General features: G+C 55.1%; 1 protein-coding gene across 1 annotated transcript; it reads left to right on the top strand.

The window, feature by feature from the left end:
- The first annotated feature begins 2073 nt into the window (after nucleotides 1–2073).
- sowahcb (sosondowah ankyrin repeat domain family Cb) lies at nucleotides 2074–5529 on the top strand. The gene has a single exon (XM_075478129.1). It carries the CDS (start codon nucleotides 2155–2157, stop codon nucleotides 3925–3927), a length of 1773 nt encoding a protein of 590 aa, XP_075334244.1. The 5' UTR covers nucleotides 2074–2154; the 3' UTR covers nucleotides 3928–5529.
- Nucleotides 5530–16916: the final 11387 nt, after the last annotated feature.

Here is a 16916-nt window from a genome sequence, read left to right as displayed (position 1 = left end):
AAGGAAGTGGTGCAGTGTGAGGCTTTGGGACTTATCTGGGCTTATCTGGACACAAACATGTGTTTCAGACGGGATTCTGGCTGCTTTCTGCGCGCGTGTGCGTGCGCGTCACCCGTCCTAACTACAAACACGGCAGCAAGCAGCTCCCAGAGACCAAAGTACAGGCCCAGAACATGAAGATCCAGAAGTCCAAACCCTGAGAACAGAAAGCAGGACAGCAGAAACCCAGCTCAGCCTCCATCTGAGCGCGCGCACACTCATGCGCTGAGCTGTTGCGTGTTTTAACGGCTGCTCTCCTAACGCAGTTACCCCCCTCCATGCGCGTAATTTGCACGGGGGTTACGGGGGTCATGACCCCCTCAAAAATCAGATCCAGCTAATATAACCCCCCCAATATCATCAAATCAAATCATCATAAAATTCTGAATGAATAACTTTTGTTTGTTTTCTTTATTCATTCATTTCATTTCAAGATAGTATCATGTTTTAAATAATCTGTAATGTAACCCCCCCCCCCCCCCCCCCAAAACCGACTATTTGGTATTACCCAACCCAATTTCTCTAGCGAAAGTTTGTTTATGCGCAGCCGCTGGACCTGGTGAGTGGTGCCAGAGGGTGCCAGGGATCACTGTGTGGAACCAATGTCACTGAACTGTCTCTTAAGTTGCTGTTTGCTCCAAAACAGTCACACTTTTTTGGGGTTTGTTGTGCTAAGAGGTGGATTAACGAGAGTTAAATTGATGGAAAAGGGCTGTGACGGCTGCTCAGAAAGTTCACAAAGCTAGTGCAAAAATCTTGAATGTTGTCTTGCACATACCAAGACGTTCACCTCATGTGTTCCTTATATGTGATCCTGCAAGGCGAAACCAGTCGCTTTGGTAAAATTTACAAAACTAAGTTATTGTGCTCACATGAACGGCCATAAACTAAGCTTTCCAACGATATGTATATTGAGGCTATTGCTATCGCTAAGATAACTGCATCCAAAGTTGGCATGGTTTTCCTGTCAGGATAATGCTAGAAGAGGAGAAAATCACCTTTTTAAGCGGCGTTGACAACTGGAATGACTGCTAATGTGTTAAATCTTCACTGGGCTTAACAGTCAAAACATATGTTTTTCCGTGAAATTTGTTCAACCCGCCCAGTTTTCCAGTCATTTCAGTAATATATTGTGGTCAATTGTATCAAATGCAGCACTGAGATCTAGTAGAACTAAGACTGACATTTTTCCACCGTCTGTATTCAGACATATGTTGTTAAACTCTTTGTCAGAGCAGTCTCAGTGCTGTGGTTCTGTCTAAAAGTTGACTGGAAGGTGTCATAGCAGTTGTTTTGTTTAAAAAGTAATTAAGTGGTTGAAAAACCGCTTTTTCAATGATCTTACTTAAAAATGGGAGATTTGAGATAGGCTTGTAGTTGTTCATTTGTGTCTTGTCAAGATTGTCCTTTTTCAGCAGAGGTTTGATTACAGCTTTTTTTAGTGGCTCTGGAAACACATCCGACATTAAAGACAAGTTCACCATCAGTAACAGCTCTGACTCCTTTAATAATATTATTATTAATTTATAGCAATCTTAATGTGATAGTAAGTGGGCAATAAGTGAAATCAGTTCCGAATAAAGGTGCAAGCTGCTCTCCAGTGTGCCACCCTGTATTGTGTGATGTATCGAGAGTTGCATTGTGCATAATACATTCGCTGCATGTAGGTGCCAATACAGTGATGAAATTGATTAATCTTTAAGTTCTTGTCATCTGCCAATGTTGGCTAGTGCTTAAACACTGAATTTAACTACTGTGTCATTATGGCATAAATAGTGAACTGCTGCATTTACGTTAAGTAGCCTAAATCAGTAAAAGTATCACAATGTATTTCTAACACAGGAATGGCAAATTAGCGAGCAAGAAAATGATTAACTAAATAAATAAATAAATATGCTGCGAGTTTAACCCCCCCAATGGTAGACCCAAAGTTACGCCCTTGCCCCCCTCTGACAGATTAATGGTACTGTCCGGAAGTGCGTTCCCTCGCCTCCTGAGCTCCGTTGCTAGGAGACGGAGAACGCTGAGAATCAAAGCCCCGGATCAGCTGGGGGGGGCGGGCGGCGGCGGCGGCGGCAGTAGTCAGCATGTTGTTGGGCGGCAAAACAGGAGCAGATGGAGGCTGTCTGCCCGGGGATGGAGGCCGGGTTCAGCCAGGACGCCATCGTGTCCTTCATACAGGAGAGAGGAGGCCGCGTGCGGAGCGCGGAGCTGGTGGAGCGCTTTAAAGGCGCGTTCCCGGAGGAGCCGCGCGGCAGGGCAGCTGCGCGCCGCACCTTTAAACTCTGCGTGGACAGCGTCGCTTATGTGAGGACCGAGAGCGGAGTGAAGCACGTCCGCCTGAAGAGGAGCTTCCGCGGGGCGCAGCCGGGACCAGGAGAGCCGGGACCCCCGGAAACTGCCGCTGCGCGCCAGGTGAGCGGTGATGACGCCGCGCCCAGCTCAGGTTACGGGAACCACAGAGTTCCGCATAGTTTCCCAGCTGAGAGCTTTCCGTCGGACGGAAGAGAGGAGAAGGGTGCGTGTCAGGAGAAGGGTGCGTGTCAGGAGAAAGGTGCGTGTCAGGAGAAGGGTGCGTGTCAGGTGTTTGTGCGCGCGCCGGAGCAGGTGAGCAGCAGCAGCAGCGCGGGTGAGATGGGGAACTCGGACAGCCTGACGCGGCAGAGGAAGGACTCCGAGAAGGAGGCTGAAGATATACCAGAGATTGCGGTGATCGAGGCTTCGCCGCTGCCTGTGCCCGGGCCCGCCTTCAGCCTGCCTGGGCCCGCAGCGCAGGAGCGCACAGGCCACCCACAGGGCCAGGAGGGCCCCCAGGAGGGCCCCCAGCAGGGCCCCCAGCAGAGGCTCCTGTCCGCCCAGCAGCAGTCAGAGGACCCGGAGGATGAGTGTCAGAGTCTGTCCGGCAGCGAGGACCCCGGCACCCCGCGGGCCAGCCGCAGACTCTTCATCGAGGCGATGCTGAGCAGCTCCACCCAGCTGAGGCGCAGCTCCACCCAGCTGAGGCGCAGCTCCACCCGGCTGAGGCGCAGCTCGGTGCTCCTGCCCCCCGCCAGCGACAGCGACTCGGCCTCCCTGGCCTCCTCCAGCCCGGAGGAGGACAGGACGCCGGTGACCCTGGAGCCGGTGGAGCACGAGTGGATGCTGTGCGCGTCGGACGGGGAGTGGGGCAGCCTGCGCCCCCTGCTGGCCGCGGAGCCCACCCTGCTGCTGCGGAGGGACTTCATCACCGGCTTCACCTGCCTGCACTGGGCCGCCAAGCACGGCAAGCCCGAGCTCATCGCCCTGATCGTCAACTTCGCCAGGCAGCACGGGCTGCCCGTCAGCGTGGACGTGCGCTCCAACACGGGCTACACGCCGCTGCACGTGGCCGCCATGCACGGCCACATGGAGGTGCTGAAGCTGCTGGTGGGGGCCTACGGCGCTGACGTGGAGCTCAGGGACCACAGCGGCAGGAAGGCCTGCCAGTACCTCACTGAGGGCGCCAGCGTGGACATCCGGGACATCATCGGAGCGTACGAGCAGGCGGGGTCCGGGGACGCAGCCGGGGGGGATGGGGGCCGCTGGAGGTTCTCCAGGGTTCTCCAGTCCAACCTGAAACCCCCCCGGGCGCTGAACCCCCGGCTACAGGGTAACTGCGACCCCACGGCCGGGGAGGAGCGACCCCGAGAGAAGCCCCTCAGGAGGAAGTCCTCCCTCAGCAACATGAAGCCCAAACTGCAGAGGCTGCGGAGGAGGGCCTCACAGCTGGGACGCAGCAGCTCTGTCCGGGACCGGGAGGAACCAGAAGGGTCTGATCAAGGGTCTACCCAAGGGTCTACCCAAGGGTCTGACCAAGGCTCCTTCCGGGCCAGACCCAAGACACACTGGTTTGGCTTGGATCTCTTCTGACACAGAACAGGGGATGCAAAAACTGTTTAAAGGTAGTTTACACTGAATATTTTTATGTTTTTTAATAGAAATGATGTAACATCCTGTCATCAGACTGGCTGAGTTATAACTGAATATGAATGTATAATTAGTGCCTGGTTATAACTCCGTTATAACTCCGTTATAACTATAAGTTATAACTGAGTTATAACTATAAGTTATATATGAATGTATAATTAGTGCCTGGTGGAGAAAAGGAGGATGTTGCTTTCATGTTAATGAAGTATTTGTAACTAAAAAGATAGAGCTGCTGTCATTTTGGACCGTCCCACAAGTCGACATGTGGCTCTCAGCTGGATGAACTCAGTCTGAATCACTGGATGAACTCAGTCTGAATCACTGGATGAACTCAGTCTGAATCACTGGATGAACTCAGTCTGAATGACCGGATGAACTCAGTCTGAATCACTGGATGAACTCAGTCTGAATCACTGGATGAACCCAGTCTGAATCACTGGATGAACTCAGTCTGAATCACTGGATGAACCCAGTCTGAATCACTGGATGAACCCAGTCTGAATCACTGGATGAACCCAGTCTGAATCACTGGATGAACCCAGTCTGAATCACTGGATGAACCCAGTCTGAATCACTGGATGAACCCAGTCTGAATCACTGGATGAACATCTTTGGAACGTATTAGTTGGATGAATGGGTTCAGTCACTCCTAACATAGTTTTTCCTGCGGTTACAGCACAGTGAACCTGAAGGGGTCCACACTGCTGATGGTCTCCTGGCTGCAGGTGGGCTTGCTCCCTCCTGATCCGTCCTCAGCTGACACTAAAGCCTGTTTGAGCAGCAGTTTGTAATCTGGATCAGTGCACACTCATTTTATTCTGCTCCATGCTGATCTGGCTTTTCATTCTTTTCCTGATCGGAATATGCATCCATGCAGATAACGGGGGTCTTAGTTAAAGTGGAGCCTGTTCTGGACCCTGGGGATAAAGCTCTCGTGTACTCGGTGTGTGTGTTGGGCCTCCAAAGTGTGACAGCTTGAACATGATTAGTGTACAAAGTGTTAGCAGGAATGTTGCAGAGTGAGGATCAGCAAACCAACACGCCGGGCCAGTTTAGGCAAGGAATCCAACATGTTTCAGTTAATCCACAACAAGCTGCTTCATGCAGAGCTCAGCCTCACCCACACACCGCTCAGGCTTCACATACCAAGCTGCTTACAGCCAGGCTGCTCACATGTCCACTGAGTCAGCCATCGCCCTCCTTCACCTAGCTGCAGAGGATTCACAGGAAGAAGCACAATCACTGGAAACTGCTCAGTACATTCAGAGAGGTCAGAGGTGAAACCAGTCCAATCGCTTTAGCTTTTTGCCACCAGCTTTGAGCTGTCCTCCTTGGTTGGTTTCATGTTCAGTCTCACCAGAAGTTCACACATCCTATATTGTTTTTGAATTGGCTCTATATGACTAAATTGGATTATTTTTTAAATGAATTATGATTACAATTAATTGGATTCCAATTGGCTTGAATTGAACTATACTACTTAAGTGCCTTGAGATGACATTTGTTGTATTTGGCCCTATATAAATAAAACTGAATTGAATTGAATTGAATTGAATATGTATTACTTTCACAAGCCAGGTCTATAAAGACATTATGGAGCTTTATGGAGGGCAGTCTGTTGGTCCCCAACCCCAACAGGGAAACCTAACCATGCTCCTTACTGCCTCACTGAGAAGTAAAAAAGGAAAGGATTTGGTAGGGTTAGCCTTAAGGTGGGACGGTAGGGTTAGGGTGGGGCAGAAGGGTTAGGGTGGGAGGGTTAAGGTGGGACCTTAGGGTTAAGGTGGGACGGTAGGGTTAAGGTGGGGCAGTAGGGTTAGGGTGGGAGGGTTAAGATGGGACGGTAGGGTTAAGGTGGGGCAGTAGGGTTAGGGTGGGATGGTAGTGTTAAGGTGGGGTGGTAGGGTTAAGGTGGGACGTTAGGGTTAGGGTGGGAGGTTTAGGGTGGGACGGTACGGTTAATGTGGGGTGGTAGGGTTAAGGTGGGACGTTAGGGTTAGGGTGGGGGGTTTAGGTTGGGACGGTAGGGTTAATGTGGGACGATAGGGTTAGGTTGGGACGATAGGGTTAAGGTAGGACTGTAGGGTTAAGGTAGGACGTTAGGGTTAAGGTGGGACTTTAGGGTTAAGGTAAGACGGTAGGGTTACGGTGGGAGGGTTAAGGTGGGACGGTAGGGTTAAGGTGGGACGTTAGGGTTAAGGTGGGACGGTAGGGTTAGGGTGGGGCAGTGGGGTTAGGGTGGGAGGGTTAAGGTGGGACGGTAGGGTTAGGGTGGGACGGTAGGGTTAAGGTGGGACGTTAGGGTTAAGGTGGGACGGTAGGGTTAGGGTGGGGCAGTGGGGTTAGGGTGGGAGGGTTAAGGTGGGACGGTAGGGTTAGGGTGGGACAGTAGGGTTAAGGTGGGGCAGTGGGGTTAGGGTGGGAGGGTTTAGGTTGGGACGGTAGGGTTAAGGTGGGGCAGTAGGGTTAGGGTGGGAGGGTTAAGATGGGACGGTAGGGTTAAGGTGGGGCAGTAGGGTTAGGGTGGGATGGTAGTGTTAAGGTGGGGTGGTAGGGTTAAGGTGGGACGTTAGGGTTAGGGTGGGAGGTTTAGGGTGGGACGGTACGGTTAATGTGGGGTGGTAGGGTTAAGGTGGGACGTTAGGGTTAGGGTGGGGGGTTTAGGTTGGGACGGTAGGGTTAATGTGGGACGATAGGGTTAGGTTGGGACGATAGGGTTAAGGTGGGAGAGTAGGGTTAAGGTAGGACTGTAGGGTTAAGGTAGGACGTTAGGGTTAAGGTGGGACTTTAGGGTTAAGGTAAGACGGTAGGGTTACGGTGGGAGGGTTAAGGTGGGACGGTAGGGTTAAGGTGGGACGTTAGGGTTAAGGTGGGACGGTAGGGTTAGGGTGGGGCAGTGGGGTTAGGGTGGGAGGGTTAAGGTGGGACGGTAGGGTTAGGGTGGGACGGTAGGGTTAAGGTGGGACGTTAGGGTTAAGGTGGGACAGTTGTGTTAAGGTGGGACGGTAGGGTTAGGGTGGGAGGGTTAAGGTGGGACGGTAGGGTTAGGGTGGGACAGTAGGGTTAAGGTGGGGCAGTGGGGTTAGTGTGGGAGGGTTTAGGTTGGGACGGTAGGGTTAATGTGGGACGATAGGTTTAGGTTGGGACGATAGGGTTAAGGTGGGAGAGTAGGGTTAAGGTAGGACTGTAGGGTTAAGGTAGGACGTTAGGGTTAAAGTGGGACTTTAGGGTTAAGGTAAGACGGTAGGGTTACGGTGGGAGGGTTAAGGTGGGACGGTAGGGTTAAGGTGGGACGTTAGGGTTAAGGTGGGACGGTAGGGTTAGGGTGGGAGGGTTAAGGTGGGACGGTAGGGTTAGGGTGGGACGGTAGGGTTAAGGTGGGACGTTAGGGTTAAGGTGGGACAGTTGTGTTAAGGTGGGACGGTAGGGTTAGGGTGGGAGGGTTAAGGTGGGACGGTAGGGTTAGGGTGGGACAGTAGGGTTAAGGTGGGGCAGTGGGGTTAGGGTGGGAGGGTTAAGTAGGGACGGTAGGGTTAAGGTGGGGCAGTAGTGTTAAGGTGGGACGGTAGGGTTAAGGTGGGGCAGTAGTGTTAAGGTGGGACGGTAGGGTTAGGGTGGGACAGTAGGGTTAAGGTGGGGCAGTGGGGTTAGGGTGGGAGGGTTAAGGTGGGACGGTAGGGTTAAGGTGGGGCAGTAGGGTTAAGGTGGGACGATAGGGTCAGGGTGGGACAGTAGGGTTAGGGTGGGACGGTAGGGTTAGGGTGAGACGGTAGGGTTAAGGTGGGACGGTAGGGTTAGGGTGGGACAGTATGGTTAAGGTGGGGCAGTGGGGTTAGGGTGGGAGGGTTAAGGTGGGACGGTAGGGTTAAGGTGGGACAGTAGGGTTAAGGTGGGACATAGGATTAGGGTGGGACAGTAGGGTTAAGGTGGGGTTAGGGTGGGAGGGTTAAGGTGGGACGGTAGGGTTAGGGTGGGGCAGTAGGGTTAAGGTGGGGCAGTGGGGTTAGGGTGGGAGGGTTAAGGTGGGACAGTAGGGTTAAGGTGGGACGGTAGGGTTAGGGTGGGGCAGTAGGGTTAAGGTGGGGCAGTGGGGTTAGGGTGGGAGGGTTAAGGTGGGACAGTAGGGTTAAGGTGGGACGGTAGGGTTAGGGTGGGGCAGTAGGGTTAAGGTGGGGCAGTGGGGTTAGGGTGGGAGGGTTAAGGTGGGACGTTAGGGTTAAGGTGGGGCAGTGGGGTTAGGGTGGGAGGGTTAGGGTGGGACGGTAGGGTTAGGGTGGGACATAGGATTAGGGTGGGACAGTAGGGTTAAGCTGGGGGTAGGGTGGGAGAGTTAAGGTGGGACGGTAGGGTTAAGGTGGGGCAGTGGGGTTAAGGTGGGACGATAGGGTTAGGGTGAGACGGTAGGGTTAGGGTGGGACGGTATGGTTAGGGTGGGACAGTAGGGTTAAGGTGGGGCAGTGGGGTTAGGGTGGGAGGGTTAAGGTGGGACAGTAGGGTTAAGGTGGGGAAGTGGGGTTAGGGTGGGACGGTAGGGTTAAGGTGGTACAGTAGGGTTAGGGTGGGACGGTAGGGTTAGGGTGGGACATAGGATTAGGGTGAGACAGTAAGGTTAAGGTGGGGGTAGGGTGGGAGGGTTAAGGTGGGACGGTAGGGTTAAGGTGGGTCAGTAGGGTTAGGGTGGGACGGTAGGGTTAAGGTGGGACGGTAGGGTTAAGGTGGGACAGTAGGGTTAGGGTGGGAGGTTTAGGGTGGGACGGTAGGGTTAAGGTGGGGCAATGGGGTAAGGGTGGGAGGGTTAAGGTGGGACGGTAGGGTTAAGGTGGGACAGTAGGGTTAGGGTTGGACATAGGATTAGGGTGGGACAGTAGGGTTAAGGTGGGGTTAGGGTGGGAGGGTTAAGGTGGGACGGTAGGATTAAGGTGGGGCAGTAGGGTTAGGGTGGGACGATAGGGTTAGGGTGGGACAGTACGGTTAGGGTGGGACGGTAGGGTTAAGGTGGGACGGTAGGGTTAGGGTGGGACAGTAGGGTGAAGGTGGGGCAGTGGGGTTAGGGTGGGAGGGTTAAGGTGGGATGGTAGGGTTAAGGTGGGATGGTAGGGTTAGGGTGGGAGGGTTAAGGTTGGACGGTAGGGTTAGGGTGGGAGGGTAGGATTAAGGTGGGACGTTAGGGTTAAGGTGGGACGGTAGGGTTAAGGTGGGACGGTAGGGTTAGGGTGGGAGGGTTAAGGTGGGACGTTAGGGTTAGAGTGGGAGGGTAGGGTTAAGGTGGGATGGTGGGGTTAAGGTGGGACGTTAGGCTTAGGGTGGGAGGGTTAAGGTGGGACGTTAGGGTTAGGGTGGAAGGGTAGGGTTAAGGTGGGACGGTAGGGTTAGGTTGGGAGGTTTAGGGTGGGACAGTAAGGTTAAAGGTGGGACGGTATGGTTAAGGTTGGACGTTAGGGTTAAGGTGGGATGGTAGGGTAAGGGTGGGAGGGTTAAGGTGGGGCAGTGGGGTTAAGGTGGGGCAGTGGGGTTAAGGTGGGACGATAGGGTTAGGGTGGGACAGTAGGGTTAGGGTGGGACGGTAGGGTTAAGGTTGGACAGTGGGGTTAAGGTGGGACGGTAGGGTTAGGGTGGGACAGTAGGGTTAAGGTGGGGCAGTGGGGTTAGGGTGGGAGAGTTAAGGTGGGACGGTAGGGTTAAGGTGGGACAGTAGGGTTAAGGTGGGGCAATGGGGTAAGGGTGGGAGGGTTAAGGTGGGACGGTAGGGTTAAGGTGGGACAGTAGGGTTAGGGTTGGACATAGGATTAGGGTGGGACAGTAGGGTTAAGGTGGGGTTAGGGTGGGAGGGTTAAGGTGGGACGGTAGGATTAAGGTGGGGCAGTAGGGTTAAGGTGGGACTTTAGGGTTAAGGTAAGACGGTAGGGTTACGGTGGGAGGGTTAAGGTGGGACGGTAGGGTTAAGGTGGGACGTTAGGGTTAAGGTGGGACGGTAGGGTTAGGGTGGGGCAGTGGGGTTAGGGTGGGAGGGTTAAGGTGGGACGGTAGGGTTAGGGTGGGACGGTAGGGTTAAGGTGGGACTTTAGGGTTAAGGTGGGACAGTTGTGTTAAGGTGGGACGGTAGGGTTAGGGTGGGAGGGTTAAGGTGGGACGTTAGGGTTAAGGTGGGACAGTTGTGTTAAGGTGGGACGGTAGGGTTAGGGTGGGAGGGTTAAGGTGGGACGGTAGGGTTAGGGTGGGACAGTAGGGTTAAGGTGGGACGATAGGGTCAGGGTGGGACAGTAGGGTTAGGGTGGGACGGTAGGGTTAGGGTGAGACGGTAGGGTTAAGGTGGGACGGTAGGGTTAGGGTGGGACAGTATGGTTAAGGTGGGGCAGTGGGGTTAGGGTGGGAGGGTTAAGGTGGGACGGTAGGGTTAAGGTGGGACAGTAGGGTTAAGGTGGGACATAGGATTAGGGTGGGACAGTAGGGTTAAGGTGGGGTTAGGGTGGGAGGGTTAAGGTGGGAAGGTAGGGTTAGGGTGGGGCAGTAGGGTTAAGGTGGGGCAGTGGGGTTAGGGTGGGAGGGTTAAGGTGGGACAGTAGGGTTAAGGTGGGACGGTAGGGTTAGGGTGGGGCAGTAGGGTTAAGGTGGGGCAGTGGGGTTAGGGTGGGAGGGTTAAGGTGGGACAGTAGGGTTAAGGTGGGACGGTAGGGTTAGGGTGGGGCAGTAGGGTTATGGTGGGGCAGTGGGGTTAGGGTGGGAGGGTTAAGGTGGGACGGTAGGGTTAAGGTGGGGCAGTGGGGTTAGGGTGGGAGGGTTAGGGTGGGACGGTAGGGTTAGGGTGGGACATAGGATTAGGGTGGGACAGTAGGGTTAAGCTGGGGGTAGGGTGGGAGAGTTAAGGTGGGACGGTAGGGTTAAGGTGGGGCAGTGGGGTTAAGGTGGGACGATAGGGTTAAGGTGGGACGGTAGTGTTAAGGTGGCACGGTAGGGTTAGGGTGGGAAGTTTAGGGTGGTAGGGTTAAGGTGGGACGTTAGGGTTAGTGTGGGAGGGTTAAGGTGGGACGTTAGGGTTAAGGTGGTACAGTAGTGTTAAGGTTGGACGGTAGGGTTAAGGTAAGACGGTAGGGTTACGGTGGGAGGGTTAAGGTGGGACGGTAGGGTTAAGGTGGGACGTTAGGGTTAAGGTGGGACGGTAGGGTTAGGGTGGGGCAGTGGGGTTAGGGTGGGAGGGTTAAGGTGGGACGGTAGGGTTAGGGTGGGACGGTAGGGTTAATGTGGGACGATAGGGTTAGGTTGGGACGATAGGGTTAAGGTGGGAGAGTAGGGTTAAGGTAGGACTGTAGGGTTAAGGTAGGACGTTAGGGTTAAGGTGGGACTTTAGGGTTAAGGTAAGACGGTAGGGTTACGGTGGGAGGGTTAAGGTGGGACGGTAGGGTTAAGGTGGGACGTTAGGGTTAAGGTGGGACGGTAGGGTTAGGGTGGGGCAGTGGGGTTAGGGTGGGAGGGTTAAGGTGGGACGGTAGGGTTAGGGTGGGACGGTAGGGTTAAGGTGGGACTTTAGGGTTAAGGTGGGACAGTTGTGTTAAGGTGGGACGGTAGGGTTAGGGTGGGAGGGTTAAGGTGGGACGTTAGGGTTAAGGTGGGACAGTTGTGTTAAGGTGGGACGGTAGGGTTAGGGTGGGAGGGTTAAGGTGGGACGGTAGGGTTAGGGTGGGACAGTAGGGTTAAGGTGGGACGATAGGGTCAGGGTGGGACAGTAGGGTTAGGGTGGGACGGTAGGGTTAGGGTGAGACGGTAGGGTTAAGGTGGGACGGTAGGGTTAGGGTGGGACAGTATGGTTAAGGTGGGGCAGTAGGGTTAGGGTGGGAGGGTTAAGGTGGGACGGTAGGGTTAAGGTGGGACAGTAGGGTTAAGGTGGGACATAGGATTAGGGTGGGACAGTAGGGTTAAGGTGGGGTTAGGGTGGGAGGGTTAAGGTGGGACGGTAGGGTTAGGGTGGGGCAGTAGGGTTAAGGTGGGGCAGTGGGGTTAGGGTGGGAGGGTTAAGGTGGGACAGTAGGGTTAAGGTGGGACGGTAGGGTTAGGGTGGGGCAGTAGGGTTAAGGTGGGGCAGTGGGGTTAGGGTGGGAGGGTTAAGGTGGGACAGTAGGGTTAAGGTGGGACGGTAGGGTTAGGGTGGGGCAGTAGGGTTATGGTGGGGCAGTGGGGTTAGGGTGGGAGGGTTAAGGTGGGACGGTAGGGTTAAGGTGGGGCAGTGGGGTTAGGGTGGGAGGGTTAGGGTGGGACGGTAGGGTTAGGGTGGGACATAGGATTAGGGTGGGACAGTAGGGTTAAGCTGGGGGTAGGGTGGGAGAGTTAAGGTGGGACGGTAGGGTTAAGGTGGGGCAGTGGGGTTAAGGTGGGACGATAGGGTTAGGGTGGGACGGTAGGGTTAGGGTGAGACGGTAGGGTTAGGGTGGACAGTAGGGTTAAGGTGGGACGGTATGGTTAGGGTGGGACAGTGGGGTTAAGGTGGGGCAGTGGGGTTAGGGTGGGAGGGTTAAGGTGGGAGAGTAGGGTTAAGGTGGGACAGTAGGGTTAAGGTGGGGAAGTGGGGTTAGGGTGGGACGGTAGGGTTAAGGTGGTACAGTAGGGTTAGGGTGGGACGGTAGGGTTAGGGTGGGACATAGGATTAGGGTGAGACAGTAAGGTTAAGGTGGGGGTAGGGTGGGAGGGTTAAGATGGGACGGTAGGGTTAAGGTGGGTCAGTAGGGTTAGGGTGGGACGGTAGGGTTAAGGTGGGACGGTAGGGTTAGGGTGGGACAGTGGGGTGAAGGTGGGGCAGTGGGGTTAGGGTGGGAGGGTTAAGGTGGGACAGTGGGGTTAGGGTGGGAGGGTTAAGGTGGGACGTTAGGGTTAAGGTGGGGCAGTGGGGTTAGGGTGGGAGGGTTAGGGTGGGACGGTAGGGTTAGGGTGGGACATAGGATTAGGGTGGGACAGTAGGGTTAAGCTGGGGGTAGGGTGGGAGAGTTAAGGTGGGACGGTAGGGTTAAGGTGGGGCAGTGGGGTTAAGGTGGGACGATAGGGTTAGGGTGAGACGGTAGGGTTAGGGTGGACAGTAGGGTTAAGGTGGGACGGTATGGTTAGGGTGGGACAGTAGGGTTAAGGTGGGGCAGTGGGGTTAGGGTGGGAGGGTTAAGGTGGGACAGTAGGGTTAAGGTGGGGAAGTGGGGTTAGGGTGGGACGGTAGGGTTAAGGTGGTACAGTAGGGTTAGGGTGGGACGGTAGGGTTAGGGTGGGACATAGGATTAGGGTGAGACAGTAAGGTTAAGGTGGGGGTAGGGTGGGAGGGTTAAGGTGGGACGGTAGGGTTAAGGTGGGTCAGTAGGGTTAGGGTGGGACGGTAGGGTTAAGGTGGGACGGTAGGGTTAAGGTGGGACAGTAGGGTTAGGGTGGGAGGTTTAGGGTGGGACGGTAGGGTTAAGGTGGGGCAATGGGGTAAGGGTGGGAGGGTTAAGGTGGGACGGTAGGGTTAAGGTGGGACAGTAGGGTTAGGGTTGGACATAGGATTAGGGTGGGACAGTAGGGTTAAGGTGGGGTTAGGGTGGGAGGGTTAAGGTGGGACGGTAGGATTAAGGTGGGGCAGTAGGGTTAGGGTGGGACGATAGGGTTAGGGTGGGACAGTACGGTTAGGGTGGGACGGTAGGGTTAAGGTGGGACGGTAGGGTTAGGGTGGGACAGTAGGGTGAAGGTGGGGCAGTGGGGTTAGGGTGGGAGGGTTAAGGTGGGATGGTAGGGTTAAGGTGGGATGGTAGGGTTAGGGTGGGAGGGTTAAGGTTGGACGGTAGGGTTAGGGTGGGAGGGTAGGATTAAGGTGGGACGTTAGGGTTAAGGTGGGACGGTAGGGTTAAGGTGGGACGGTAGGGTTAGTGTGGGAGGGTTAAGGTGGGACGTTAGGGTTAGAGTGGGAGGGTAGGGTTAAGGTGGGATGGTGGGGTTAAGGTGGGACGTTAGGCTTAGGGTGGGAGGGTTAAGGTGGGACGTTAGGGTTAGGGTGGAAGGGTAGGGTTAAGGTGGGACGGTAGGGTTAGGTTGGGAGGTTTAGGGTGGGACAGTAAGGTTAAAGGTGGGACGGTATGGTTAAGGTTGGACGTTAGGGTTAAGGTGGGATGGTAGGGTAAGGGTGGGAGGGTTAAGGTGGGGCAGTGGGGTTAAGGTGGGGCAGTGGGGTTAAGGTGGGACGATAGGGTTAGGGTGGGACAGTAGGGTTAGGGTGGGACGGTAGGGTTAGGGTGAGACGGTAGGGTTAAGGTTGGACAGTGGGGTTAAGGTGGGACGGTAGGGTTAGGGTGGGACAGTAGGGTTAAGGTGGGGCAGTGGGGTTAGGGTGGGAGAGTTAAGGTGGGACGGTAGGGTTAAGGTGGGACAGTAGGGTTAAGGTGGGGCAATGGGGTAAGGGTGGGAGGGTTAAGGTGGGACGGTAGGGTTAAGGTGGGACAGTAGGGTTAGGGTTGGACATAGGATTAGGGTGGGACAGTAGGGTTAAGGTGGGGTTAGGGTGGGAGGGTTAAGGTGGGACGGTAGGATTAAGGTGGGGCAGTAGGGTTAAGGTGGGACTTTAGGGTTAAGGTAAGACGGTAGGGTTACGGTGGGAGGGTTAAGGTGGGACGGTAGGGTTAAGGTGGGACGTTAGGGTTAAGGTGGGACGGTAGGGTTAGGGTGGGGCAGTGGGGTTAGGGTGGGAGGGTTAAGGTGGGACGGTAGGGTTAGGGTGGGACGGTAGGGTTAAGGTGGGACTTTAGGGTTAAGGTGGGACAGTTGTGTTAAGGTGGGACGGTAGGGTTAGGGTGGGAGGGTTAAGGTGGGACGTTAGGGTTAAGGTGGGACAGTTGTGTTAAGGTGGGACGGTAGGGTTAGGGTGGGAGGGTTAAGGTGGGACGGTAGGGTTAGGGTGGGACAGTAGGGTTAAGGTGGGACGATAGGGTCAGGGTGGGACAGTAGGGTTAGGGTGGGACGGTAGGGTTAGGGTGAGACGGTAGGGTTAAGGTGGGACGGTAGGGTTAGGGTGGGACAGTATGGTTAAGGTGGGGCAGTGGGGTTAGGGTGGGAGGGTTAAGGTGGGAGAGTAGGGTTAAGGTGGGACAGTAGGGTTAAGGTGGGACGGTAGGGTTAGGGTGGGGCAGTAGGGTTAAGGTGGGGCAGTGGGGTTAGGGTGGGAGGGTTAAGGTGGGACAGTAGGGTTAAGGTGGGACGGTAGGGTTAGGGTGGGGCAGTAGGGTTATGGTGGGGCAGTGGGGTTAGGGTGGGAGGGTTAAGGTGGGACGGTAGGGTTAAGGTGGGGCAGTGGGGTTAGGGTGGGAGGGTTAGGGTGGGACGGTAGGGTTAGGGTGGGACATAGGATTAGGGTGGGACAGTAGGGTTAAGCTGGGGGTAGGGTGGGAGAGTTAAGGTGGGACGGTAGGGTTAAGGTGGGGCAGTGGGGTTAAGGTGGGACGATAGGGTTAAGGTGGGACGGTAGTGTTAAGGTGGCACGGTAGGGTTAGGGTGGGAAGTTTAGGGTGGTAGGGTTAAGGTGGGACGTTAGGGTTAGTGTGGGAGGGTTAAGGTGGGACGTTAGGGTTAAGGTGGTACAGTAGTGTTAAGGTTGGACGGTAGGGTTAAGGTAAGACGGTAGGGTTACGGTGGGAGGGTTAAGGTGGGACGGTAGGGTTACGGTGGGAGGGTTAAGGTGGGACGGTAGGGTTAAGGTGGGAGGGTTAAGGTGGGACGGTAGGGTTAGGGTGGGACGGTAGGGTTAATGTGGGACGATAGGGTTAGGTTGGGACGATAGGGTTAAGGTGGGAGAGTAGGGTTAAGGTAGGACTGTAGGGTTAAGGTAGGACGTTAGGGTTAAGGTGGGACTTTAGGGTTAAGGTAAGACGGTAGGGTTACGGTGGGAGGGTTAAGGTGGGACGGTAGGGTTAAGGTGGGACGTTAGGGTTAAGGTGGGACGGTAGGGTTAGGGTGGGGCAGTGGGGTTAGGGTGGGAGGGTTAAGGTGGGACGGTAGGGTTAGGGTGGGACGGTAGGGTTAAGGTGGGACTTTAGGGTTAAGGTGGGACAGTTGTGTTAAGGTGGGACGGTAGGGTTAGGGTGGGAGGGTTAAGGTGGGACGTTAGGGTTAAGGTGGGACAGTTGTGTTAAGGTGGGACGGTAGGGTTAGGGTGGGAGGGTTAAGGTGGGACGGTAGGGTTAGGGTGGGACAGTAGGGTTAAGGTGGGACGATAGGGTCAGGGTGGGACAGTAGGGTTAGGGTGGGACGGTAGGGTTAGGGTGAGACGGTAGGGTTAAGGTGGGACGGTAGGGTTAGGGTGGGACAGTATGGTTAAGGTGGGGCAGTAGGGTTAGGGTGGGAGGGTTAAGGTGGGACGGTAGGGTTAAGGTGGGACAGTAGGGTTAAGGTGGGACATAGGATTAGGGTGGGACAGTAGGGTTAAGGTGGGGTTAGGGTGGGAGGGTTAAGGTGGGACGGTAGGGTTAGGGTGGGGCAGTAGGGTTAAGGTGGGGCAGTGGGGTTAGGGTGGGAGGGTTAAGGTGGGACAGTAGGGTTAAGGTGGGACGGTAGGGTTAGGGTGGGGCAGTAGGGTTAAGGTGGGGCAGTGGGGTTAGGGTGGGAGGGTTAAGGTGGGACAGTAGGGTTAAGGTGGGACGGTAGGGTTAGGGTGGGGCAGTAGGGTTATGGTGGGGCAGTGGGGTTAGGGTGGGAGGGTTAAGGTGGGACGGTAGGGTTAAGGTGGGGCAGTGGGGTTAGGGTGGGAGGGTTAGGGTGGGACGGTAGGGTTAGGGTGGGACATAGGATTAGGGTGGGACAGTAGGGTTAAGCTGGGGGTAGGGTGGGAGAGTTAAGGTGGGACGGTAGGGTTAAGGTGGGGCAGTGGGGTTAAGGTGGGACGATAGGGTTAGGGTGGGACGGTAGGGTTAGGGTGAGACGGTAGGGTTAGGGTGGACAGT

The sequence above is a fragment of the Odontesthes bonariensis genome, chromosome 11 (genome assembly GCF_027942865.1).
Source record: "Odontesthes bonariensis isolate fOdoBon6 chromosome 11, fOdoBon6.hap1, whole genome shotgun sequence".
In the NCBI taxonomy this organism is placed as follows: domain Eukaryota; kingdom Metazoa; phylum Chordata; class Actinopteri; order Atheriniformes; family Atherinopsidae; genus Odontesthes; species Odontesthes bonariensis.
Note: the sequence above shows the minus strand (reverse complement) of the source record. Positions and strands in the feature narration are given on the sequence as shown.